The sequence below is a fragment of the Eupeodes corollae genome, chromosome 2 (genome assembly GCF_945859685.1).
Source record: "Eupeodes corollae chromosome 2, idEupCoro1.1, whole genome shotgun sequence".
NCBI lineage: Eukaryota > Metazoa > Arthropoda > Insecta > Diptera > Syrphidae > Eupeodes > Eupeodes corollae.
Window position 1 is genome coordinate 117241197 of NC_079148.1, and position 26341 is coordinate 117267537.

Below are 26341 nucleotides of genomic sequence, written 5' to 3' on the forward strand. Positions count from 1 at the left end.
TATTACGTTTTATTATTTTTTTCGGTTAAATTAGGGAAATAAATTAGTTGTTGTATAAAATAATGTTTCTTTTGGCAGCGTAATGTGTTTTCATTCTGCAATATAATTACATATCTATGGAACCTTTAGAAAAATGTTACAAACAAAAAGTGACACGCATTTATTAATCTAACTTTTGTTTTGCAAGTATTGAGGTAAATGTGACTTTTTACAAACCCTGACTCTGATAGCATATGACTTATGCGAGAAATTTCTAATTGGAACCGGTTAAATCAAGCACGGTTTGTGCAACTTTAACTTAAATTTTGTAATAATTATCGTTGGTATTTATTATTTTTGAATAAGCAAATTCATAACTAACAAGGTTTAAAAGTTAAATTGCATATGAGTGTTAATTTTCCAAAAGATATTTCACTCACTTTAGGACTTAGAAAATGAAAGACATACAAATGGAAAAAGAGGCGGAGTTACCTTTACCCACAAGTTTTTTGGTAATATTCATAATTGTCATTTTAATAACTTCAAAAATGATTAAGGCTTTCTGTAGAAAAATGTAAGACCTTAATTTTTGAATTTATTTTTGTATTTTTATTTTTTGAAACATTTCAATCTAATCTCGATATTGGTATTGGCCTCGTCAATTTCACAGTAAGCCTCTTCTTGTCTCGCCGATGTCTACTTTTATTATTTGAATAATCGATAAGGCCTTTAGAAAGTTGTAGACGTTTGACATACTTCCTTACCATTTTATTAACTTCTCGTAGGAAGTTATTGTAATGGGTCCGATTTCTCCACGTTTCAAGGTCCCTAGAATCGAAATAAAAGATTTTTAGAAAGATGTCCGTACGTTCGCGACGTTTATGTCGTCGTCCATAGCTCAAGAACCAGAAGAGATATCGACTGCAAATAAATTTTGTTATACAGTTAATAATGCAGAAAGGGCTCTCAAGAAAAATGCGTGGGTGTTTTTTTGGCGCAGAGACTTAGGGTCCAGGGACATAACGCCCACCTTTTTTTTGGAGTTTATGTCGCACTTAAATGGGACATAAAACCGAAATTGAATTTGGGCCTTAAGCCCTACTCAAATATGACCTAAGTCTCAAATTTGTTTCTTAAAAATAGGACTAATTTTTATAGAGCCAAAAAACAATAAAAAGTTTTTGTATTTCAATACAATGAACAATAATTTTTTGATACGGTGATAATTCAAAAATTAGGAAAAACAAAATAATAATCAAAAAAAACAAAAAAGTTTATTTTCAACATTATTTGAAAAACAAGTTACTTCAAAAAAAAAAAAACAATACAATAAATAAAATCTGTTTGCAAATCGGACATAACAATTCATTATGTTGAGCACTTGATTCTTCGAGTAGTTTCGAAAAAACAGCAACAACAACAGTAAGAGCAAAATATTTCCAGGGTTTTCGAAACAAATGCTGCAGACTAAGGTTTCAGTGTGATGACGTTGTCCTGCAACGTTCACAACATCTTCTTCATTGTTGGTTGATAAATTTGGGAGGTAGGAAGATATATCTACATTACGGTTAAAAAAACCATACAATTTGGACGTCATTTGATTGATAAATTTGGAAATAGTTATCCTTCGTTTGTAGAGTTTATTCGTTAAACAATCGATGAACGTGTTCCTTTTCTCAAATTTCGCTCTGGGGCCCTCAAACATATTCCATGTATCCCTATCTAGAGACGAAGCAAAGTAAACAGAGGTTTTGAATTCTTCGTCTAATAAAGTGTTTCAAAACGTAAAAAACTTGTCATGTTTCGGTAAAACTTTAGTCAATTTTTGTTTGTATGACTCAAGCAAACAGAAAAAAAAAACTGTTCACCTCGAAAAATTTACGAATAAAATATGATTTCATATCCAAAACAATTTTGTGCAATGAAAAAAAACCGTTTTTAATATCTGGTAAATTTTTGAGAAAAATCGAATTGACAGTGTTTTTTTTTTATAAAAAAAAAAGCATTACTCAAAGTTGCTAAAAATTGATTTTCGACTCAAATACCATTTCAAAAACCTTAAGATTATGGCTTCCAACTAATTTTAGCTCATATAAAATATTGTATTCAACATTCGGAAACATTTTGAGAAAAATTTAATTGACAGTTAAAGCATAAAAGAAAATTTAACAAAAGTTCGTATAAATTTAATTTCGACAAAAATATATTTTCAACAAATTTAAATCATGGCTTCGAACTAATTTTAACTTAAAAAATAAAAGCCTAAAAAACATTACTAAAAGTTGGTAAAAATTGACTTACAACTCAAATATATTTTCAAGACAATAAGATATGTGCATTGTACTAATTTTATCTTTTGAAAAAATATTGTTATCAACATTTATTAAAATTTGGAAAAAAAAAAACGAATTGGCAGTTTTTTTTACAAAAATATAAAACTTTACAAAAATTAATAAAAGTTACTACAAATTGATTTTCGACTCAAATAGCTTTTCAAAACTTTAAGATATTGGCTTTAAACTTATTTCATGTTATAAGAAATATTGTTTCCAATATATGGTAAAATTTTGAGAAAAATAGAATTGACAGTTTTTGACAAAAAATAAAAACCTGAAAACTAAACAATACTAAAACATAGTAAAAATTTACTTTCGACTTATACATCTTTTTAAAAATTTAAAATATTGGCTTCAAATTATTTTATCTCAAAAATATTGTCTTCGACGTTCAGTACATTTTTTTATAAAAATGCAACATTCAGTTTTTTCATAAAAAATTCAAATGTACAAAAAATAGTACGCAAAATTAGTAAAAATTGATGTTCGGTTCTCTATATCTCGTGAATAATAGAAAATATTAACTTTAAATTATTTTCATTTATCCAATTTGTATTTGTTTTTATAAGAATTCAATTTTTTAAAGAAATGATACTAACATTGGTAAAAATTTGTTTCCGACTGAAAATCGCGTTAGAAGAAAATAATATCAAAATCAAACTATTTCATAATTATGCGAAATATTATTGGCAGTTTTTAAATTTTTAAGATTAATGCAATTGACAACTTTTTAAACAAAACAAGAAAACCGATAAATTTTTAAGCAAGACAAATCGACAGACAGGACGGGAAGTTTTCAGTGAGGGGCGCAACCCACCAAGTTTTTTCACATGTTTTCTTGATGATAGTCATCTTTTAATTGAATTGGGCTGTGTTCAACAATCTGAAATAGAATTTTACTAATAAGTACTAAAATCACCCTTTTCTGGGAAACAATTCAAAATTCATCTTTCTATAAGTTTTTGTATGCATCGAAATCATTCTTCAACGAAATTTAAAAGCTAATGGTGTTTTTTTTTTATTGGTAATCTCATCCGGAAAACATAATTATTTGAACAGATATAATTGCTTCTTAAATGACGTGTACACGTTTGTATTAAATAAACACTGACGAGACTCTCAGCAAATTTCGGTACAAAATATCGTTTCGGTCTCGTGTAGGAAGCTTTAAAAGTATATATTTTCATCTCGTATCTGTTCATGAGTCTCGTCTTTTACCAGCTCTATATTTTATTCGTAAACTGTTTTTAGGAGGATTTATGAATATTTTTAATTTTTGTAAAAAAAATTTGAGTCTCTTTGAACATAAAATTGTTTTGAAGTTAATATTATTTTTTTTTCTAAAAGTTTTTGAGCTAAAAATGTAGGTGTTTTTATTTCATAAAAATTATGATTTAAGATAATATTAAGTATTAAAATTTAAGTCGATCGCAATATTTTTTATATATTTAAAAATGTTTAAGTTTAAAAAAACACCTTCTTAATTTTTTGAAAGTCCTTTCTTCACATACATCTGTATTATCTGTAAAAAATAATGATTCCAGGTCGATATCTACATGTAGTCATTTTTGACATATATGATTTGTTGGGCATAAAAGCTTGGGAATAACCAATGTCTACTGACCACAAACTCTTAACTATTCGTGAGTTCGAGTCATGTCACGATTTGAGGGAACCTTCAGTTTTATGCCAAATCCCGTAGAGACCTTACTAGTTTTTATAAAGAAGCGGGCTGCATAAAATTGTTTTTAAATGGCATAGGTATCATTGAACTCAGGAATATGTCATGGTACACCTACGCACAACCCATTAGGACACTGGTACTGCTTTTTTTTTAGATATCATTTAGTTGATTAGGAATATTTCCAGACCTATTCCCGTTTTTTTTAATATATTGAAACAACATTAAACAAAATTAAAGTCTACTCTTTTAAACAACTGAAAAACCTGTCTCTTTACTTATTCTTTGGAAAATGTGTAAGGTCTAAAATTGCTACTCGGATATGCTCTATTTCAGAATAATCTTAGTTTTTTTGTTTTAAATAATTACATTTTTAGCAAGAAAATACAATATTAAACATAAAAATCTATAGCACCATAATCACCTTATGAGAAATTTTGCTTCTAAAATTCAATATTCTTACTAAAATATTTATGCTTTAAAATTTCAAATGAACAAACCGAAACCGACAAATTTAAATCCCTTAAATATATACATAATCTCATTTTCTTCCTTTGAAAAATTTCAAATAAAAAACTCACACGCATCCTCAATTTATCTTCCACAGATACCTCACAGCACACGCCGTAAAAAAAAACACAACAACAGCAACAACAACAAGAATAAGAACAAAATTTGGCATACACAACAATAAGTTGTTAAAAACGGACCCCAACCACCGCCGCAACCCCCAAAATCATCATCGTCATCATGTCGTTCTCTTGGCATAAAAACAAATTCGCGATACTTTTCCTGATATGCTGTACAGTGTATTCCACAGAGTCACGCTATCGCGACAAAGAGCACAAACGGCCAGAAAAATCAGATCGTTTCTACAGCCAACCCGCCCAGCCCGCCACCCAGGAACAAATTAATCTCTGCTCCCGACGAAGAGATATGAAATTAATGTGCTATTGCACCCCCGATGATTCCGCATACATGCCCGTTAACAAGGCCGAATGTTGGATATTCCAAAATGGCCTCCACCAAAACGACACCACCTGGCAGCGGTTCTACCAGCAGAAAAAGCTACGCCATTTGAAATTCCTCGTCCAGAATACCGGTTACCTGGACTACATCCCAACCAAGTACTTGGAGATGCTAACCAACCTCACAACACTGAGTATCGAGTATTCACAGATTCAAGTGGTCAAAGGCTATGCATTTGCCAGTCTACCAAATCTGGAATTGATTACACTGACGAATAATCTCATTGAAATTATCGACAGGGACGCCTTCGCTAATCACATCTTTTTGCGTGAACTCAATTTGATGCGCAACCAAGTGACCGAAATGGATCGATACGCATTCCGAAATTTACCAGTGTTGCAGAAACTATATCTCAGCTGGAATAATATTTCGAATCTGCACGAGGGGGTGTTCAGTGAAATGGGAAAATTGGAGGACTTGAGTTTGGAGCACAATTTGATTTCGGTATTGACGGGTGACATGTTCAAGGGGTTGGGCAATTTGAAGACTTTGAAACTAACGCACAACAATTTGAATTTCATTGGGGATACAGTTTTCGCAGAATTATGGAGTTTGCAGGAACTCGAATTGGATGATAACCGGATCGAGGTGAGTTTCAATTTTTCCAATTTTTTTCTAAGTATTTTATTTTATTTTTTGTTTGTTTCGGATGAAATGTGGGTATCTATGATATTTTGGGGATGGAGGATTTGTGGTTGTTGCACAGTGTCATATCAGATCACATCAAAGTTCATGATTACTTTGTTTTCTGTGGGAGTGTGCTTTCCATGGAAAATGCACGTTAGTTGAGTTGGAGAGTTGTTTTGAAAAGTTTTGTTCATCATATCACAAAATGTGTGATAGTTTATGGAGCAAGTTTGGTTTCTAAGTGGAAAAGTTTTTGTGTTCTATTCAAAGGAAAAGACTATACCTTTTATTTAGTCCAGAGGTAAAAGTTGAACAAGGAGTTTTTTTTAGAAAAAAGAAATAAAATACTCACACGTTCAAGCTAGTTCGTAGAACAGAGTTTGCGATGAAATTAAAGTCTAAAAACTGTGTTGTATGGTTGGAATGTTTTTAAGTGATTTGAAATTGAAAATCAGTGTCCACCAACGAATATTGTAATTATTCTTTAATTTTTGAGCTTTGATTTTAGTAAGTGGAGTATTTTATTAATTCCATCCAATTTGTTTGGAAATTTTACGAACAATTTCAAACTTTTTTACAAGTTTTCAAATACTAGAAATAAAATTGTTGATTATCCGTTTTAAGAAAACAAATCCAAATCATAACCCCTAAAACGCTGTTATTTAAAAATGCTGTGATTCATGGAGTCCACATGAATTCAAAATACTCTTTTTAGAACAATCAAAAAAGAGACTGGGGTATGAGAAGAGTTGAAAAGAACTTAAGTACATTTAAAATGCAGTACATTTTTAGAACCAGTACCGGGTAATGGTGTTTGAATTGATTAACTATCTGGTACTCGATACTTGGAAATAACCAATACCAGTAACTTTTCAAATATTGAGTTCTGTACTGAGAAATTGTCAAATAATAAATTTTCAATTTTTAAATTGTAAAAAGCAATTAATTGCATCAAAGGTATTTTTGATTACTTCTTAGCTGGTACTTGAAAATGTACACCTGTGAATAAGAGCCACACTATTAATCTTTTATTGGTCATTGCCCTTCTACAATTTTTAAGTGGTGTTTTCTGTAACCATTAATTTTTCTATTTAAAGAAGATTATACAATCTAATACAATATTTTTAAGGGATGAAACAGCTTTGAAGTCAATATGCTTCTTTCTTCTCAAGACATTTAATTAATAATTCAATTTTAAGTAAAAACAAAACGAGGTACATGAGTCGAAAATATATTTCTTGGAAGTAATTTTGTAAATTTTTATTTCTTGCAAAAAAAAGATCAATTCGACTTTTAAAATATTTCCAAGAGACACATTTTTTGAACGCCTTATTTATAATTGGTTCTTGAGATATGGCCAACGAAAATGGGTTTCACGAACTCACGTTCACTAACATACTAATTTTTAAATCTAAATACTAGGAACCTTTATTGAAAATTTGGAATTAATGCTTTTAAGTGGTTAAAAAAATTGAGATACTATTTACAATTTTTTTTAAATGCTTTGACTGCATTTATAACGGAATAATTTTCTGCTGTCAAAATCAAGAATTCAAAAAAATTTATTATTTCTGTGTCAATAATACTTATTTAAGAACAAAAAAATTGGTCTTTAAAAATAATGTGGTAGGTCCTTGAACAAAGTTTCCCTAAAACTGTTTTCGAGCATGTCTGCTTGTTTTGGAAAAATTATTACTGTAGCATTTTTTAAGCATGAAGTTTGAGAAAACGTTGTAATTTTAAGAAAAGGATTGAGAGAATTGAATTTTTCTGCCGTGAGGAGAGACCAAATAATGAAGTATGGCTGCTATTACTTTCACATTTTAATAAGAGCTTTTAAATTCTTATAAATTGAATTTGAATATTCAAAAAAACATCGAGAAAAATTCTTAAAATTATTTCCTTAAAAATCAACGGAAAAAAGTTTTCCCTTCTCTACAACCCTCACATCAGATAAATATGACGAAAATAAATATTTACAAAAGCGACTTACGAAAAACTTTGCCCTGGATAAAATTCACTCTCAAATGTAGAGATTTCCAATTTAACTTGACTCCAAAGGTTACGTTATCGATGATGATGATGATTTTCAAATTTGTCTATATATACCTGCCTATAGTATCTATAGTAGATGTTAGATATAGGTGGGAATAGGCATAAGCAATGAACATAAACATTAATAGCTATGATGCTCCCACTCTGACTATATAAGACCCATCTGCACGCGCGCCATCTTATGATGGCTATATGGCTATATTATTATTGCAAAATTCTATAATTATTTACTCGTAGTATTAAAGTCGGAGGCTATGACCAGAACAACGACCGACCCACTAACGACGACTATGACTATGACGATGATGACGTCTACGTGTGCGGGCTTGGTAGGGCTTTATTAAAACAAAAACCAAATAGACCGGAATGGGAATCGCAGCTTAATAACAATAACAAAAACACTAACAACAACTTCTGTGTATTCTCTCAAGTTTCAGTGATGAGTCGCTTGCCCACCACCGACCGTTTTCCGCCGCTCGCGATCTCACAAAGGCAAGGAAGACTGCCAGAACCATTCTGGATGATGTCCTCCTATACTTATATACTATACCTGACACAATGTTTGTTTTTGGTGTTTGCTATGGGTTAAAAGGGGTTCGGCATCGGCAACAACCACATTCAATATGAATTCCAGTGGTGTAGCATGATTAAGAAATTTAATTATACATCCTCTGTTCGACCATTTCTCTGGAAAGGATGTGCTGGCTGATGGGATATATGTATAGGAGGGAGTTCATAGAACCATGAACATGAACAAGGGGGTTGATGTGATGATGGCTATGGTTTGATTATGACTTAGCCAAGCCAGGCCACGCAAGGTATATGATTTGATTTTCTAAGGAGCAGCAGTTCAAATAGCAGTTAAAGTGATATTTTTATTAATTGCATAAAGAAGATACCTATCTGAAATCTGAATTGCCTCTCATCGTATCTAGCTAGGTATCTATCTATCCAAACTTTAAATTTCTTATTTTTACGTCGTAGGGATATAATATTCTGATAAAGGTTATCTTTACTATAGTGAATTATATTTAATTGAGATTGAACAGATATACCTGGGCAGTGTTGAAATTATAGATTATAGGTTTTATTATAGACATTTTTGGATGAGCGGTTAGTAATGAGGAAATAATGTTCAATTTAAAGAAATCAAAAGTGTATTTTGATATTCAGATTGTTGTCAAGTTTTTTCCGTTTTTTGTTAACACGATGTATCAGGGAAATCCAGGGAAAACCAACAAAATGAGATTTTTGATATTTTCGAAAATAGTTTGTCGATAATACGCAAACGAAGTAAGGAAGCCTGGCCAACGAATAAACTATACCTGACACAAAGTGTGATCGATTTTTGTATCGAATGAAAACTGACATCCAGTTTGTTAATGCATTATTCTCAAAATCGTTAATAATTCATCCATTGTATTTGAGTTCGAAGTTTAAGTTTGTTTCTCTTCGGAACTTGTGTTTATATTATTAAACATAATGGAAGTAGGAAAATATTATTTGTATCAAATATAACAATAAGAGAATAAGTTTTTATGAATGGCTTACTGAAATATTGGCATGAAGTGGAACCAATTAAAGCTATCATTGCTTTGGATCATTAAAACCAATCACAGGTCGTTTAAAGCGATAATTGAAAAAAAATGTCTGATTAAAATCCATAGGAAAATGGCAAATATTGTAATTATACAATTCTATACTTTAAAAATACTTTTGAAAGGAAGTTATATTATTGATCATATATTATGCACGAAGAGCTTATCAGTTTTTTAATTAAGATTTCAAATCCCTTAGAAGTTAATAACTGATATAAAAAACTTATTGCTAAGAATGCGAATAACATATTTCGCTGATAGAACTCTTGCAAATTATCATATTTATTTAATTAAATAAGCTAAAGAAGATAATTCTAAGAAGAAAACAAAACTTTCCGAAAGCATATTAGTATTTAATGTATCTATATATAGTATTGAGATTTTTTTGCCATAGAGTTAAGATTTGCGAAAGCAATTTTAATGACAAGAATAACTCTTGAAGGCCTTGTCGATTGCTCGCAAGAGGTAGTACTCCTACCTATTCTACCTATACTTAAAACTAGAAAAACCACAGCAGAAAATCTAACGTTTTTTGTTTTTATATTTTATTGTCTTTTTTGTATGTTTTTTTTAATTCAATTTTTTTTATATTCCTTTTTTTATTTTTTTTTTATTTTTTTTTAAATTTTTTTTTAATTTTTTTTTTTATTTTTTTATTTTTTTTTTGAATTTTCTTTTTTTGCCACCATGCCTATTGTACTTAACACTAAACCCTTAAACTATAAAACAGGTATGTAAGCCGGTCAAGGCTTAAAACTCCATTCCGACTACCCACTATCAAGTCCAACGTACTCACCATCACGCTACGGGTACTGACAACATTAGACGGACACAGGGAGGGTTGAGAGTTGTAAATCACTAGGCACTAGTACTCTACCGTAGCGCCTCTATTGTAGCGCCACCTTATTTATTTTTGTTATGAGTTTTCAGTAACCAAACCGTTTTTTTTTTTTTTAATTCTCAGTCTTATGTTTTATGTAAAAAGCTTTTTTCAATTGAAAATTTTGAAATTTCTTTAAAGGTGGCTTTGAGAAAAATAAATATAAAAAGGCTGCAATGCAACCCAAACTGATAAGTTTCCATCCCATCTGTTGATTTTTTGGCTCGCTGAAACTACGCCAGAATTTTTTTTTTGGAAAAAACGCCAGAAAATGTTTTCTGCTTCAAATCGGAAAAAGAAGCAGAATTTTTTGTGGAAAATAAGCCAGAAACATTGGAAATTGTGCCAGACAGAAATGGAAAAAACCAGAACCCAAAATTGAAATTAGGCCAGAAAACCAATTAATATGTTCTGGCCTAATTTTTCAAATATCAATTTGGAAAAAAAACCAGAAAATGTTTTGCATTTTAAAAGCCGCTACTTGGTCAATGTTGTAGACAGTTTATCACAACAGGAAAAATCAGCCCCTGACACGCAACCGCGGGGGTGGGGGGTGGGGGGCGTTGGGGTTTAAAGTTACTAAAGTTTTCAATAATTTTTTTATTTGCAACAATTTATTTAAAAAAATAGAAATGAACAAAATATTTTTACTAAATGTAAACTTTCAAAGTGCCTGCTACGATTTCCCGACAGCATGGACATTTGTAATTTTCGTTTGAATCTGCAACTGCTTGAGCTTGCAACTTTAAGTTGCACTCCGAGCATATTTTCATATGTCTGCACTGCAACAACACAACGTTGCATGTTTTTTTTCACAACGTCAAGTGCCAATGATGAGTTCGCAAAAGCAACTAAACAATAATTCTTACGATAGATGAAACAGTTAAAGGATGTGTAGTAAAACTGTTTATTTATTACAACAATTTATACAAAATACAGTTTTCTGGAATATTTTCCTAAACATGAAAAGGAAAAAACGCCAGAAATTTTATTTCTGGCTTTTTTCCAAATATTTTGTTTGCCTTTTTTCCATTTCTATAAATGGAAAAAAACGCCAGAAAATTTTTAGGAAAAAATGCCTGAAGTTCCAAAATTTTGCCAGAAAAATTTGGGATTTTTTCCTAGAAAAAAAGGCAGAATTTTGTATGAAGAATTTTCTGGCGTTTTTTCAAAAAAAAAAAACCTGGCGTAATTTCTGGGAGCCGATTTGTCCTGCTTAAAAGTTTGTACGTTTTCGTGTTTTTCAGTTGAATTATTCTTAAAAATTACAAAAATTATTTTGCGTATGATGAAATACTTTGATTTCAAAATCTAGTTTTGTTAAGGAGATTTTTAGTCAAAAACCAATTATTACTAATTTTAGTGGTATTCCTTAAAAGTTTTTATTTCTTATATAAACAAATAGAAATTGGTCAATATCTTCAATTCACGAGATATCGAGAACCGAACATCTCTCTGTGAGATAAAATTAGTTTGAAGCCAATATTTTTAATTTTTGAAAAGATATTTAAGTCTATAGTAAATTTTTACCAAAACTGTCAATTCAATTTGTCTCAAAATTTTAAAGAATGTTGAAAATAATATTTCCTATAAGACAAAATTAGTTTGAGTCGAAAATAAATCTTTACCAACTTTAAGTAATGCTATTTAATATTTTTATTTTTTGTAAAAAAAACTGTCAATTCGATTTTTCTCAAAATTTTACCGAAATCATTCATCTTTATCAAAAAACAATATTTTTTATTAAATAAAATTAATTTCAAGCCAGTTTCTTAAACTTTTCAAAAAATATTTGAGTCCACAATAAATTTTTACCAACTTTTAGTAATTATTTTTATGTTTTTTTTTATTAAAAAACTGACAATTCGTTTCTTCTTAAAATTTTATTGAATGTTCACAACAATATTTGTTATAAGACAAAATTTGTGTGTTGCCATAATATTAAGTTTTTGAAAACGTTGCACAAAATTACTATGGAGATAAATCATTTTTGTTCGAAAAATGTTGGAGATGGCAAATATATTTGTTTCAGATTGTTTGATTTACAAAAACGGCCGTCAATTGGATTTTTTCAAAAATATATATGTTTGGTATCACATAAAAATTTATAATTTAAGATTTGATTCAAGTCTCTAGCGTTATTCGTTCGTGAGATATTTTGGTTTAACCAAAATGTTCACCTTTTTTAAGTTGCTATGGTTAAAAACACCACCCACGCAATTTTGTCGAGAGTCTTTTCTTATCTGTCTGCATTATTATCTATATAACAAAATTTGTCTGAAGTCGATGTCTCTATTGGTTCTTGAGCTATGCACGACGTAAAAAAATTTCCCGAACGTACGTTCACACGCACGTACAGACATATCTTTAAAAATCTTTTATTTAGACTCTAGGGACATTGAAACGCCGATAAATGTCAAAAATTTCAATTTGACAAATCGGACCCATTACAATAACTTCCTTTATGAAGTTATTAAATATTTTGCGTCGTATATAAATAATGTTAACAACGTAAGAAAAACTTTTAATAGTCTTTATTATATGAACATTTTGAGGCTGAAATTCTGGTCTTGATTTTATTTTTCCAAACTATCTTATTATGTTTTGATATTTTGAACAGTTTCACAGTTTTATAAATGTCTATGCATATTAGCTTAAACACAATCAAAATACTGGTTTTTAACTCGTTTTCTTTTGAAATGCATTTATTGCATTTCACCGATACTTAGCATTAACCAAAAAATCAAATACGTGTTCTAAGCTCAAATCATATCAACTATATAACTTAATTCCTTATTGTCTTTGTGTGTGAACAGTGATTATCAGAAAAATTGTTTAAAATCAAATTTCAGTGACTTAAAAAGTTGAAAAGCTGATCTAAAACAATTGCAACCAGCCAAAAACTGCTCTTTAACCTTAAGAAGCTTTGGTTCTAAACTTAATATAAGGAATTTTTTTCTTTGAGCCAGTGTAGTTTTCGTAATCTTGAGCATGCTTTTTGTACCCAGATGTATATGTATACCATTTTCTTTTAATCACATATATCAAAAAAAATTAAAAGATCAATTAAAAGATAGAGCAAACTGAAAGTTGATTTTTTTCCAACGCACAACTATTATCTTGCTGTTTTAGTTATCAGTTTTTGTTTTGTTAAATAAACAACACAAATTATCCACTGTTATCTACAACTTCATTTTATTAAATTTGTTCTTATTTTAATTTTCTAAAAAGAAGCCAATAAAAAAGACACAAGAAGAACAATGAAACTGCTCAAATACATCGAATTTGCTGAATTTCCTTTGCAATCGTTGTTATCAGGAGCTAGCACTGAAGAGTTTCCCTTGCAACTAACGTCATCTGGTGTGAGTGGTTGGAAAGAAGATATATTTGCAAGTTTTTCTTCAATCCAATCCACATAATGACTAACACTTGTATAGACTCCAGGGAAGCCTGGTGAACCACAACCATCTCCAAATGAAACAATACCCGCTAGTTTGCCATTATACACCATTGGACCTCCAGAATCTCCTTGACAAGCGTCCTTTCCTCCTTCCATGTAACCAGCACAAATCATTGCGTCGAAAATGGCACCTTCTCCGTAGTTTTCAGAACAAATTTCACTATCAACAACTGGAACATCGACTGTCATCAGAGCCTTAGACATGTCACCCTTTTTTGAACATAAATAAAAAAATGTTATTTAGCAGGTAGAATTTATGACTTCTTAAAATGTTTGAACTTACATTTTCTGTAGTACCCCATCCTGTGACTTGACAAACCGTACCCACTGGAAGAATGTCTTTATTCAATGGAATAAGGTCTATAAGTGGATTCGAAAGCGGGAAATTTTCTTTCAAGACTAACAGAGCGATATCCCTCTCGAATGTTGGTCGATTGAAATCATTGTAAATAATTTCAGCTACATCAATGGAAACAGTATTTTTGGTCTCCTCAAAACGGTCTAATGTACCCATCACCACAAAGTAAATTTCGTAGCTGAAGAAACCTTTAATCCAATCACTGCAAATATTTAAATGTTAAGGAAAGTGTTTCTAAACAAAATTAATCTGCAATTTTGACTTACTCATAAAAGCAATGTGCTGCGGTAAGGACAACATTTGGTGCAATCAATGATCCTCCACAAACATGACCTTCTCCAAAACTATATTCGATATCCTTCATGCGAATGGAAACCTGATGGTGTGTATTGTCAGCAATTGCTACGGTTCCATTGATAATCCTTACATCATTCAATGGAGATGCAGCTTTAAGAAGAAAACAACTTATATTTAATTTTATTCACAAAACTATAAAGAAACTGTTATTAAGTACCAATAATTGTGATCAAGGAGATCAAGAAAACGGTCGCAACGAGATGTACTGTCGACATTTCGTTTCGTTTCAGAATGAGGTTGACATTGACTGCCAAATCAGTTTTTATGGCGTTGGTCAATATTATTGATATGACTTGACTAGAGACTTATCTTATCAGTTTAATAAACAAAGACTTTCAAAAATAGATTACTTTTAATTGGTGATAAGACTTATCCTAAATCACGAATAAAATTAATTTAAAACAATTGCGATGGGATGATCTTTGATTTAATTACTAGAAATCTAGCTGACAGTGGAATTACTTAAGTATCAGCTGTTAAGTGGCACTGATAAAAATAATAATTCAAAATTAAAAAGACTTTAAGAAACGGAAAATTTAAGAAAAATCATTGAAACCCTCAAAAAGAGAAAGCAAACTCTACTTTACAAAAACTGTGATCCTTGACCCTGGGTTTGTCTGATCAAAAAAATACTTAACACTACGGAAATGTGTTCAAACAAACTCAAGGTTTTTTGGGACCTTATTTATTCATGACCCAAGGGACTGAACAGTTTTCATAGTTGTTAAAAAGTAATTTTTCATTTAGAAGATATTATAAAAAAAAATGTTTTTGAATGTAACTTTCACGTAAAAATTGTAACGTATTTTAAACAAAATATGAAACTTCAAATTCTGTTTATCAAATGGAATTGGAAGCTGTCGTCAATATCTTAAAATTATTTAATTGAAAGTTGTTGTTTTTACATTCCTAAAGTTTATCCATCACGCTGACAGTTCGAGCTTTGACTTCGATCAACATCTTTAAAAAACTCACCTTATAAATTGTGTGTTGAAAACGAATCGTCAATGCAACTTATGAAAGCTTTATAGTCTAGTATTTTTAATGTAAGTATTTATCGAAACTTGAAATTCTTTAATTTTACGATTTTCTGCCAAAGTTCTTCATAACTTATCTTAAAATTTCGTAATAATTTATAATTAAGAACAAGAATTTTAATTGTACTCATTATCTCAGTAAAATCAACTTAATTGCTTATAGCCAATAAAAAAACAGTTTTTTCTACAAAATCAGTGCTTTTGAAATTGCCTTTTTCTAATTTTATTAATAAAGTAGATTTTTGGGTTCCACAATGTTCAACTGTAACTTCTATCAATAGGAAAAAGTAAGGTGTGAGTATATTTAAAATTGGATGCCACGTGTACCATTTTTTTAAAGACAGAACTTATTTTTATTTGTTGACCCCATTTACACCACGATTCTGATTCAAAGCCCAACAAATAAAATAAAATCACGAATTCACCAATATTGAATTCTTTTTTTTGGTTGACTAAATAGCTTCAACAAACCAACCAACCATCAGTTACTCATCCAGAATCTGAACTTTGTATATATAAAGGTACTTAAATATATTCGTCCTTGATGTTCGCCTCCAGTGTTATCAAGCTAACATTTTATTATTTATTCAATAACCCACTGAGTGATCCCGGAGAATTCAATTTAAATCCACAAATCTATACAGAAAATACATACAAAAAATGTATACGACTTTTGGAATGTAGGACGTACGTAGGTACTGGTTTTTGAAGCCATCTGACAAATCCACTTTATAGATAGACACACACATAGATACTATCTATGCTCGCCCCTTCTGGTGATGCGGTCATAAAACTCTTCCTTCCTTTATATTCTTTTTCCCTAACATTTATCCCAAAAAAAAAATGAAAGCAACAAACAAACGAAATAATATTTGAGCACAATTTTTAGGAGTAGCGGATTTTCTAACAAATCAAAAACTGAGAATAAAATAATTTCTTGGGAAATCCTCTTTGAAATTTAGAATAATAATAAAAAAAAAACAGGAAAAACAGTTCCTATACCTAACATAAAAAAATATAACATAAAAGAAAAAATTAGAAAATAGAAAAAAGGATAAAGAAACATCCCCATAAAATAATGAGCTTTCACCCGAATGGAGAGTGCACAATTTTATATGAAAAGCTCATTCGAAATAATATCGCCTTTCCTGGCTAAAAACCCTTGATGCATCAGTTCAATGTCCCAGTGACCTGATTTAGCTTAAATTGTAAAATTTCTTTCCTAGTTCGTCTCTCTCTCTCTCCCTCTCTCACTCGATATAAAGTGGAGGTAATATGAATACAAAAAATATGTACATACAACTTTTCCTGCACAAACATTCCTTCAATGTTCACTATGCATGCATTGCATATATATATGTATATGTATGTTAGAAGGTATCCCTATACAGAGTCCCGAATGGGGAATTGTATGTAGTATATTGTATCAGGAACCTATTCACGAAATGGCAAGCAAAATCCGGGTTCACAGCTTAATGAGAATCGGTTGGGTATTGTTAGCATTTTTTTATTGTTCCAAGAAAATGTGCCGCCAGCATTCATACCTGCCATTTTGTATATTCCAACATACTTGCTCCTACATGTACCATCTGCTTCAGTATTCTAAAGGTAAACCTATGCTCCAACGTCCGCCCATCACTTTCAATTCCGTCTACTAGAGCTCTCCTAATACTTATACGACCCACCACCACCACACGATGTATGCAAATAAAACTTCTTTTTTTTATTTTCAAAATCAGTTCAAAAGACAAAAGAATTTCAAATCCAAAAGTTTCTCAAATCTCAATAGCTAAGCAATAATAGTACAGGATGTTTTTTTGTTCGTCCTTTTTTTCCTTCTTCAACGGTATAAAATAGAGAGTATAGTGTATAGAGGATGTACTGTTATGGAAAATAAATATGAAAAATATTCCTTTCAAGGGGTTCCCTGATTGATTCCCTCCATACATCACACATCATATACATACGACCATAGTGCCTACGACAGTGACAATAAGGCGACGATTTTACCTGAGGTGGGCATGGAAAAGGCTAACTTATGCCATGCACTCTTATATGTACAGGGAATAGGGAATGCTTTCTGGAGGAGGACTGCAAGTGGGTGAAAAATTCCTTCTCAATGCTGGAGTATTCTAAAGAAAATTCTTTTTCCTAAGACATGCAAAGGAGAGATGAATTTCACAATGGTGTTAGATCTTGGTCCTTATGAGTGGTTTGCTGATATTAAACCTAAATTTTAAATAGAACATGAGAATTTGTATTCTAGTTTTCTCTTTCTAATTTTGTAAACAATCAACAAATCCATTTTAACAGTTTTAAAATAAACTTTGATTTTCAGAACAAAGATCACACTTATGTGCACAAATTAAATTCTTCAAAAGGTCTTAAAACTATTTTATTTTACAGTTTTTGACAATATTTTTTGAACCCAACTGATTTTTTGTAGTACCTGTAGTGCGTTGGACTGTCATGCCAGAGGTCTTGGGTTCGGGCCCTGCCTTTGCCACCTTAAGTTTTATTCACAGGGACTGCCTCTTGCGAAGAATTGACAAATTCTCCAAGAGTAATTCTTGTCATGAAAATTGCTTTCTCAAATTAGCCGTTCGGATTCGGCATATAAACTGTAGGTCCCCTCCATCCATGCAATAACTCGCATACAGGAATAGTTGAGAGTTGTAAGGCACAAGGCCCTGGTTCTCTACGGACTGTTGCGCCAATTTATTTATTTTTAACTGATTCTCTCAATAGGGTTTTTCATTAAAGGCTTGATAATTTAAAAATCGTCGCTTCAAATTGTCCATCGGCTTCTATTCTTGAGTCCGCTTGGTCATGTATTCCTGTTAACCACGATTCTTACATAAAATACGCCATAATGTGATGTGGCAATACCCAATTCAGACTTCATAGAATGGCGCCTTAACTTCAGCCATATTTTAGAAAATTTATAGTTTTTAAAGTTGCGCCCACCCACTCCAAATTTCTTGAATTTGATAACAATTCTTGTTTGTGCACTTTACTGTAATACAAATGTTGAATTTACTACATAAATTGAAAATAAAAATTCCATGATTAATTTAGGGGTGAGTTCGCAAACTAAATTCAAAGTTTTAAAGTTCCTAAGAAACCCGATACATTTTTGAACTTAATTTTCCCAAAAAATAAAAACTATACCAATATTTGTCCACATATTTGAAAATTGCAACCAAAAAGTGTTTTGCTATCTAGAGGTTTGAATTTAATGAAATTAAATGTCAAATTATGTGCGCTGTCTCGTAGCCGGAGCATTGGTTTCCATGCGCTCAACGTGACCCAACAACCATCTTAGTCGTTGGACTTTTACCCTTCTGGCTAAGTCTACGTCGCTGTACAGCCCGTACAGCTTGTCGTTCCATCTTCTCCTCCACTCTCCTTCGATGCATATGGGACCCAAAGTGCATTCATCAGCTTTTGTCATAGTCCATGCTTCTGCACCGTATAGCAGGACGGGGATGATGAGGGTCTTATATAGCAACACTTCGTCGATGGTGACGTTTTGACCAAGACGTTGGTGTTGTTTGTCCTTTCTTGACGACAGGATGTACTTTGTTTTGCCCTCATGAACCGTTAAACCCATTTTTGCCGCCTCTGCCTCAATACTCACAAAAGCCCCATTGCATCACGCTGAGTTCATCCGATTATGTCAATGTCATCAGCATATGCTAGTAATTGGACAGACTTTTGAAAGATAGTGCTCTATTGTTGACGTGCGAGCTCTGCACTATTCTTTCAAGCAAAATCTTTAAAAATGACATGACAGCGCATCACCTTTTCTAAAACCTTTTTTGACACCGAAAGTTTCTGTTAAGTTGTTTCCAACCTTTATGGAGCAGTGTGAATTTTCCATGGTCATCCTGCACAAAGGACGAGTTTGGCAGGGATGCCAAAACTAGACATGGCTCTATACAGCTCGTCCCTGTAGATGCTGTCATATGCGGCCTTGAAATCGATGAAAAGATGGTGGGTGTTGATTTGGTGTTATTGGGTTTTTTCAACTCTATATTTGATCAACTCTGGACTTTCTTGGTCTAAAACTACACTGATAAGAACCTATCAGGTTGTTGACGATTGGCTTTAGACGTTCACATATTACGGCAGAGAAGATTTTATAATCGATGTTAAGTAGACTGATTCCTCTATAGTTGGTGCAGTTTAGAGGGTCTCCTTTTCTCAGGATCGGGCAAACAATACTGAGGTTCCATTCATCGGGCATGCTTTATTCCGACCAGTTAAGTTGGTGCATGCTCCTACCAACTTATCTCCAGCTGTTTTAAAGAGCTTGGCATTCAAGCCATCCGCTCCAGCGGCTTTATTAGACTTCAGCTTAGATATGGCAATCTTTACTTCGTCTAAGTCAGGAGGACGGGATTGTTGGCTTTCGTCGTCCATGTTGAATGGATCATCCTGCCTGACAGCGGAATTCGGTTCTTCGTTACCGATATACAGTCTGCAGAAGTGGTCCTTCTTTATCCTCAGCATTGACTGCGGTTCCACTATGATGTTTTCACTTTCGTCTTTGCAGCCTTCGGTTCTTGGTTTATGTACCTGTGAATTTTGTTTCACCTGTTCATAAAACTTTCGAACTTCATTCCTGCTTTAAAAACCTCTCAACATCTTCGACTGCACTCTTCTCATGCCCTCTCTTTTTCCTTCTGAGAAGTCGGCGTTCCTCTCGCCTCTTCTACTCATATAGCTTATGAGCAGCTCTCGTCCTTTTATGCAGCGCGGCTTTGCGTGCCTGTTCTTTGGCTGCATTTGCCTGCCGACATTACTCATCAAACTAGGGGTTCCTTGTTGGTGGCTGTTTGAAACCCAGCACATCGGAGGCGGCTTCTCTGATTGCATCTTGGCAATGTTGCCATGGGTTTTCGATACATTTTAACTCGGTCGGAAAAGGATTTGGCAATCTCTGGCGATTGTAGCCGTTCGACATTGTACCTTCTCCCAGCACCTACCTGTTTTGCCTTGGGTCTGGAAATCCGAAGTACTACCTTGGCTACAACGAGGTAGTAGTCCGAGTCGATGTTAGCTCCTCGGAGAGTTGGCACATCAATGATGCTGGAAGCGTGTCTGGCGTCGATCACAATATGGTCAATCTGGTTGACGGAAGATTGATCTGGAGAAGTCCAAATTCCTTTGTGGATGTTGAGGTGTGGAAAACGCGTACTGGCTACCATGACGTTTTACCCCGCAGCAAAATCTATGAGCCTGAATCCGTTGTCGGAAGTGTTGTTGTGCAGGCTGTTCTTCCCGACTATTTTACTAAAGATGTCTTCCCTTCCTAGCTTGGTATTAAAATTGACCAGGACTATTTTAATATCGTAGCTAGGGCACTGCTCATATGTTTTGTCTAGGAGCTCGAAGAACATATCTTTGGTGTTGTCGTCTTTCTGTTCTGTGGGGTGTGCGCGAATATCAGGCTTATGTTGCCAAATTTATCCTGGATGCGTATGGTCATGAGGCGCTCATTGATGCTCCTATAGCTCAAGACTTTTTGCCTAAGTCTGGCTCCAATGACAAAGCCGCATCCAAATAAGCGCTATTGGTTTTCGTGGTAGCAGTCACGATAGTAAATATCGCAGTTTTTTATTTTGCCCGGCCCATCCTATCGTATTTCCAGGATGGCTGTGATGTCTAGGGCCTCCGCTAATTCTTCGGCCGCACGTGGTCTATTAAGGGACCTAGCACTCCACGTGCATATCCGAAGTTCGTTGTCCTTTATTCGTTTGCGTTGGTTGTCAACAGTAAATCCGTCTGTATCCGAGGCTTGTTGGTGCTTCGCAACTATGAAAGCTTTTACATAACCTGGAAGTCACCCCGACGCACAACTCCCAACCTGGAGGGAGAGATCCTAAGTATAACTCCAAGGATGGGGGCCGGATAAAACCGCTCTTTACAGGCCTTGGGTCCGAATAAGTCGAAGAAGCAATATAAGGTGTTCACTAAGTAGTTTAACCTTACTGGAACTGTAGACCCCACCGTTGATTCCATCTCGGGAATTCCTCCGCTGCCGTGTGGATAAGGAGAGGTGCCTTAATGGAAACACCTCTCCCGAACTCTCTCGTTTGCTGCCCCCAACAACTTTCCACTGGGGTTGGAACCCAATCTCCAGTTGAGGTACTAGGCACCCGATGTTTACCACGGGGAGATGAGAGTAGGAGTTTATAGACAGAGGTTGGTTTTAAGAAAAAACCTGTGGACGCTTGTGTCCTCTTGAATGCACATGTCTACCATTTGAAACACCAATCTCTATTTAAGATACCTTATTTATTGACTATAAAGTTTTTTAATAGCTGTTTCCAGAATCAATGGAATTTTAAAGAAGTCATTGGTTCACTAATTTTTTTTTTGTAAATAATTTCTTATCATATTATTCTGTTGCAACTTTTCTTTATGAAACATTAGTTTTTAAAAAATTCACCTTTGCTAAAAAAGTGCACTGAAGAAGTGAAATAGCTATTTTCCTCCAAAGTTTATTTGCATCGCCATATCCTTGTATAAAGTACTTGTATATGTCTTTGTTCGAGTGCCGTCGTGTTGGTTTTAAAAAACCTCTACATTGCCTTCTGCGGTTCAGGATTGCAAAATGATCATTATTGAATATCAGCGTGTTTTCAATATTGTGTGTTCACTTCTAAAAGAACTCAAAGGAAGACATACACACCCAAGTTGATGTTCTTTGGAAGGTAAACGAAAAGGACATTGTGCGGGTTCTTATTCTGCTCATCATATTCTTTTCTTTTATTTCGTTTGTTTTGATGATATTCGCCGTTGTCGGTTCTATTCTGTGCAGTACATGTCCTGAACGTATAAAATCCTTTCGCTCTTCAATGAACACACATGTACTCAAAGAATCGATGATTGTTAAGTAATTTTCAATTGCAAGTGTTGTGTAAAGTACCTAGTACGCTTTATATAGAGCAACAAAATAAAGTAGGTTTAGGTACAAGTATAGGTTTGTAAATTGGATAACATTTTTATTTTGATTTAATTTTGTTTGAATTCTTTAGAAAATTCTATTTGTTAAAAACAAGACAAAATTCGTGGTATTGTCTACATTTGAATCTTTTTTTTTTATATGAGCACCAATGTAATGGTTACATATTTATAGTTCAAGGATAACAAAATCCTTTTGTTATCATTCACTCGAATGAACATATGAATACATATATATTTTACCATGAATAAATTTATTGCATCTGAGACAATGATAATTTTAAGTATATACATAGATGAGGATTTGTTTTGTTATGTCATTTAATATAATGTCACTCTTCCTATTGTATGAATGGAGTCCTTGAAAAGATTTTGTATTTGAATTGACTTTTTTAATAGAAAAAAAGATAAGATACATTTAATATTATAAAATCTTTGAACGATAAATAAAAGAATATTATTGATTTCTGATTTTTAAAAAGAACAACCTTCAACTTAAGGTTTAGGTGATTCGTTGCTTGCAGAAAATTATGATGGTTGACATTGAAAAGATTTATTTAACCCTTTTTGACTGTGAAGTGATTTTGTTATTTGCTCTTTGATTTTAAAATTCTAAGAAATCAATATTGTAGAAACATATTTTCAAAGCTTAAAAAATAGAAATCGTATACCGAATACCGAATGTCTTGATGTTTCTCAATATTTTAAGGTGGGTGTAATCTATATTCATTATATAAAGAAAGATATCGATATGTGCATTGGTACGTTCTTACATAGCTCTGTTCTTCATATTCAAGGATGATATAAAATATTGACTTACAAAATATAGTAAAACCAAGATATCTAACATTATAGTGACCGTTCACTAATGACGAGAATTTTTGAAGCTATAATATTTGAGGAACGAACAATTTAGTAAAAATGATTTTGACATTTGATTTAGTTTTTAGAAAAAATCAAATGCAACTTTATTTTAACATAAATTAAACATTTAAAAAGTAGTACTAAAAATTAAATAATTTTTTTTTTTATTTTGACAAATATCTTGAAAAAAGTAACGATATTAAATGCAAACTTATTTAATTTTGTACAAAATGTAGTTATTAACTTATTGTAAGATTAAAAAAGGACAGTTGAATATTAAAAATTTAAAAAAATTAACTACTAAAATTGTGAACTTAGTTTCCAACAAAAATATCAAATATATGTTTAAGATCATCAATCGAACGTAATTAGTCTGGGTAGTATTAAAACCTTTTTCTTAACCATTTTCAAGCAGGTATTACATACATATGCACATATGCATATCATAATCTATCTTTTCGATTTGAATTATCAATTAAACTGGTATGTGTAAAGATAATGATAAAGACAACAACTATTTTCATTGTGAACTTCTACATTCCTCCAAAAAGATTGGAGCCTGTATTTAACGATTTCTCCTTGGCATTAGACTATCTTATAAATTTGTCCACTCAGACGCCACTATTTTACTTCTATGTGATTTTAATTAACTAAACATTGACTGGATTCCATCGGAAGATAAATCCTGCCTTGAAGCCTCTACTTCTTCTTCACAATTGGAACTATCTCATCCTGATACAGTACTTCTTCCTGACTTACAGCAAACAAGCTGTAATAAAAACTCCAAAATCGAATTCTTGATTTTGTCTTTTCTTTTTACGCTAATAGTACTCTTGTTCTACAATCTACATCAGGAATTACTAATATTGATAAATATCACCCCCCTCTCTCTTCGACATTTTGTAATCACCTTACTGAACACAATAATTCCTTTGATTGCTTATGTAATTTTGATTTCAGAAGATTTAATTTACAGCAGTTGTCTGAAGATTTAACCATTTCTGGAATTGCTGATACTTAAGCATTTTCTAACATTGACGAAGCAGTTTCAACTTTTTATAGGATCCTTTTGAAAAAAATGTACCCATAAAGATATCAAGAAATACATAATTTAGCCATCCTTGGTACACGAAAAAATTGCGTTTACTGCTTAACAAAAGAAATAAGGCATGGAAAACGTATCTCAAAACTCTGTCTCCAATCAACTTCTCTTATTATGTTGAACTCTTTTACCAATTTAAGTCTCTTTCTAATTTTTATATGCTTGTTATGTTACTGATATGGGCAACGCTTTGAAAGAAAATCCTAAAAATTTTGGAATCTTGTAAGCTCAAAGAAAAAATCAGATGGCTTTCCAGTTAACTTCACTTACAAGAACCTTTCGTTAGATAAAACTTTTGTTATCTGTAACGCTTTCGCAAAAAATTTCCGTGAGTCATTTGTTAACAGCCCTTACGAAGTTGATAAAGTATATTTTCATAATCTTCACTCCTTTTCGCAAACTAGCTGTAGTCACATACCTGTGCTACATAGTACGGTCCTTGATCTTTTATCTGCGTTGAATGACGACTGCTCAACGATAGAACTAAGAAAGTGTAGTAATACTTTAGTTAAACCCCTTACGTTTTTATTCAAACTTTCTCTAAAAACAGGCAAATTTCCCAGTTATTGGAAGAAGTCATTTCTAACACCAATTTTCAAGAAAGGTTACAAGTCGGATATAAGCCACTACAGGCCCATTGCAAAGCTTTCTTGCATTCCTAAAGTATTTGAACAAGTTGTTTGTGAAAGTGTATCATTTTTTAGTAAAAATATCATTTGCGAACACCAACATGGTTTTGTGAAAAAAAGATCAACGGTTACTAATCTCCTCGCATTCTCAAACATATGTTCAAACGCTTTAGAACAAGGTCTAGTTTTGAAGCCCCCGGGGAACCGCAGTATTTTTTGGGGTTTGGGTTATTCTCCAGTTTGCTATATCTTCAAGAGAAGATGGCTAGCCCAAAAAGAAGTTGTTTTCGTGTTGCCCAGATTTGAAGGCTTATGAAAGCTGTTTGAGAACGAATACCACTAAAAACTTTTTGGAAGAGAAAGATTATGTAAATAGAATTGTATATATTCATCAGATTCATTTCGATGCCGACTAGAGAGATCATATTCTAACACCTCGACCCCAAAAAATTATCGTAGGAAGAGTCAAACGACGTTTACTGTGGCACACTAGAAATGAAAATGAAATAACTCTTTTTTTTCGAATGAAAAGATTTGTAACTTTGAAGGAGTTTGAAACAAAGAAAACAATTCAATTTATGCGAAATGATCATATGAAACTAAAGCTATCATCATAAGGATCAAAATTAACTATCCCCTTCCCTCTGTAATGATTTTATTGAAAGTCTCACTTTAAATTGTCACATAATGCAAGTTTTCCGAACAAATGTGAAAATGTTTGACAAGTTATGCTATATAGAAGTGGTAGAGGGTTTGCTAAATTGTTTTACAAATACTCTTTTCAATGCAGATAGATGAATTCTTCTACAAGATTCTGGTGAGACAAATAAAGCCATGACAAAATAGGGTCAAAATAGTAGGTTTCAAAGAAGCTTAAAATTGGCTCTTGAAAAGTCCAAATTTTATTCCCTTAGTTTATTTTTGTGGTCTGAATTTGAGAACGTTTCTCGAAGATTTCTTATAGAAATGTTTTAACTCTTAAGATAGAGTTAACGAAAGCAGTGCCAAAAATATGAACAAAAAGAGAGCGTGCCACTATGCTTTGATGGCCACAACGTTTAAGGGCATTCATTAAAGCTAAGGTTAGTCATTTCAAGTAAAACTATTTTCTTAATTTAATGTATATTATAAGCAAATAAATGAAACAATAATGAATACAAAAATATTATGTAATTCTTATCTTATAGAATTGTATACTTTATAATAATGGCACGACTACATACATACATTTAACCTTTTATAAAAATTACAAGAAACCAGAAAAGAATATTGCCTGAAATTTTTACTTTTAGACTTTGATCGATCATCTTTAAAACTAATATTTATCTTTTCTATGTATTTTAGTGTGTTTAAAAAAAAAAACCTTAAGAAAAAGTA

The 26341-nt window shown here is 32.4% G+C and overlaps 2 protein-coding genes across 3 annotated transcripts in view; one reads left to right on the top strand and one right to left on the bottom strand.

The window, feature by feature from the left end:
* The window catches only part of LOC129947801 (connectin), a 328628-nt gene that overhangs the window by 13034 nt on the left and 289253 nt on the right, over positions 1–26341 (top strand). For both annotated transcript variants that reach the window (XM_056058500.1, XM_056058501.1), the window contains exon 2: positions 4604–5613. In XM_056058500.1, coding sequence (XP_055914475.1) covers positions 4747–5613 — 867 coding nt within the window. In that variant the 5' untranslated portion in view covers positions 4604–4746. The remainder of the gene's footprint in view (positions 1–4603; positions 5614–26341) is intronic.
* Positions 13359–14644, bottom strand: LOC129947802 (trypsin-1-like). The gene is made up of 4 exons (XM_056058502.1): positions 14518–14644; positions 14270–14450; positions 13929–14205; positions 13359–13855 (listed from the first exon to the last, which is right to left on the bottom strand). Exons 1-4 carry the CDS (start codon positions 14573–14575, stop codon positions 13409–13411), a joined length of 963 nt encoding a protein of 320 aa, XP_055914477.1. The 5' UTR covers positions 14576–14644; the 3' UTR covers positions 13359–13408.

Bases quoted from the DNA above. Each gene is read 5' to 3' on its own strand.
- LOC129947802 (XM_056058502.1), bottom strand. From the start codon at position 14,575: ATGTCGACAGTACATCTCGTTGCGACCGTTTTCTTGATCTCCTTGATC. The intron at 14,451-14,517 runs GTACTTAATAAC...TTCTTCTTAAAG, and splicing joins CTCCTTGATCACAATTATTG to CTGCATCTCCATTGAATGAT. The intron at 14,206-14,269 runs GTAAGTCAAAAT...AAATATTTGCAG, and splicing joins GCAGCACATTGCTTTTATGA to TGATTGGATTAAAGGTTTCT.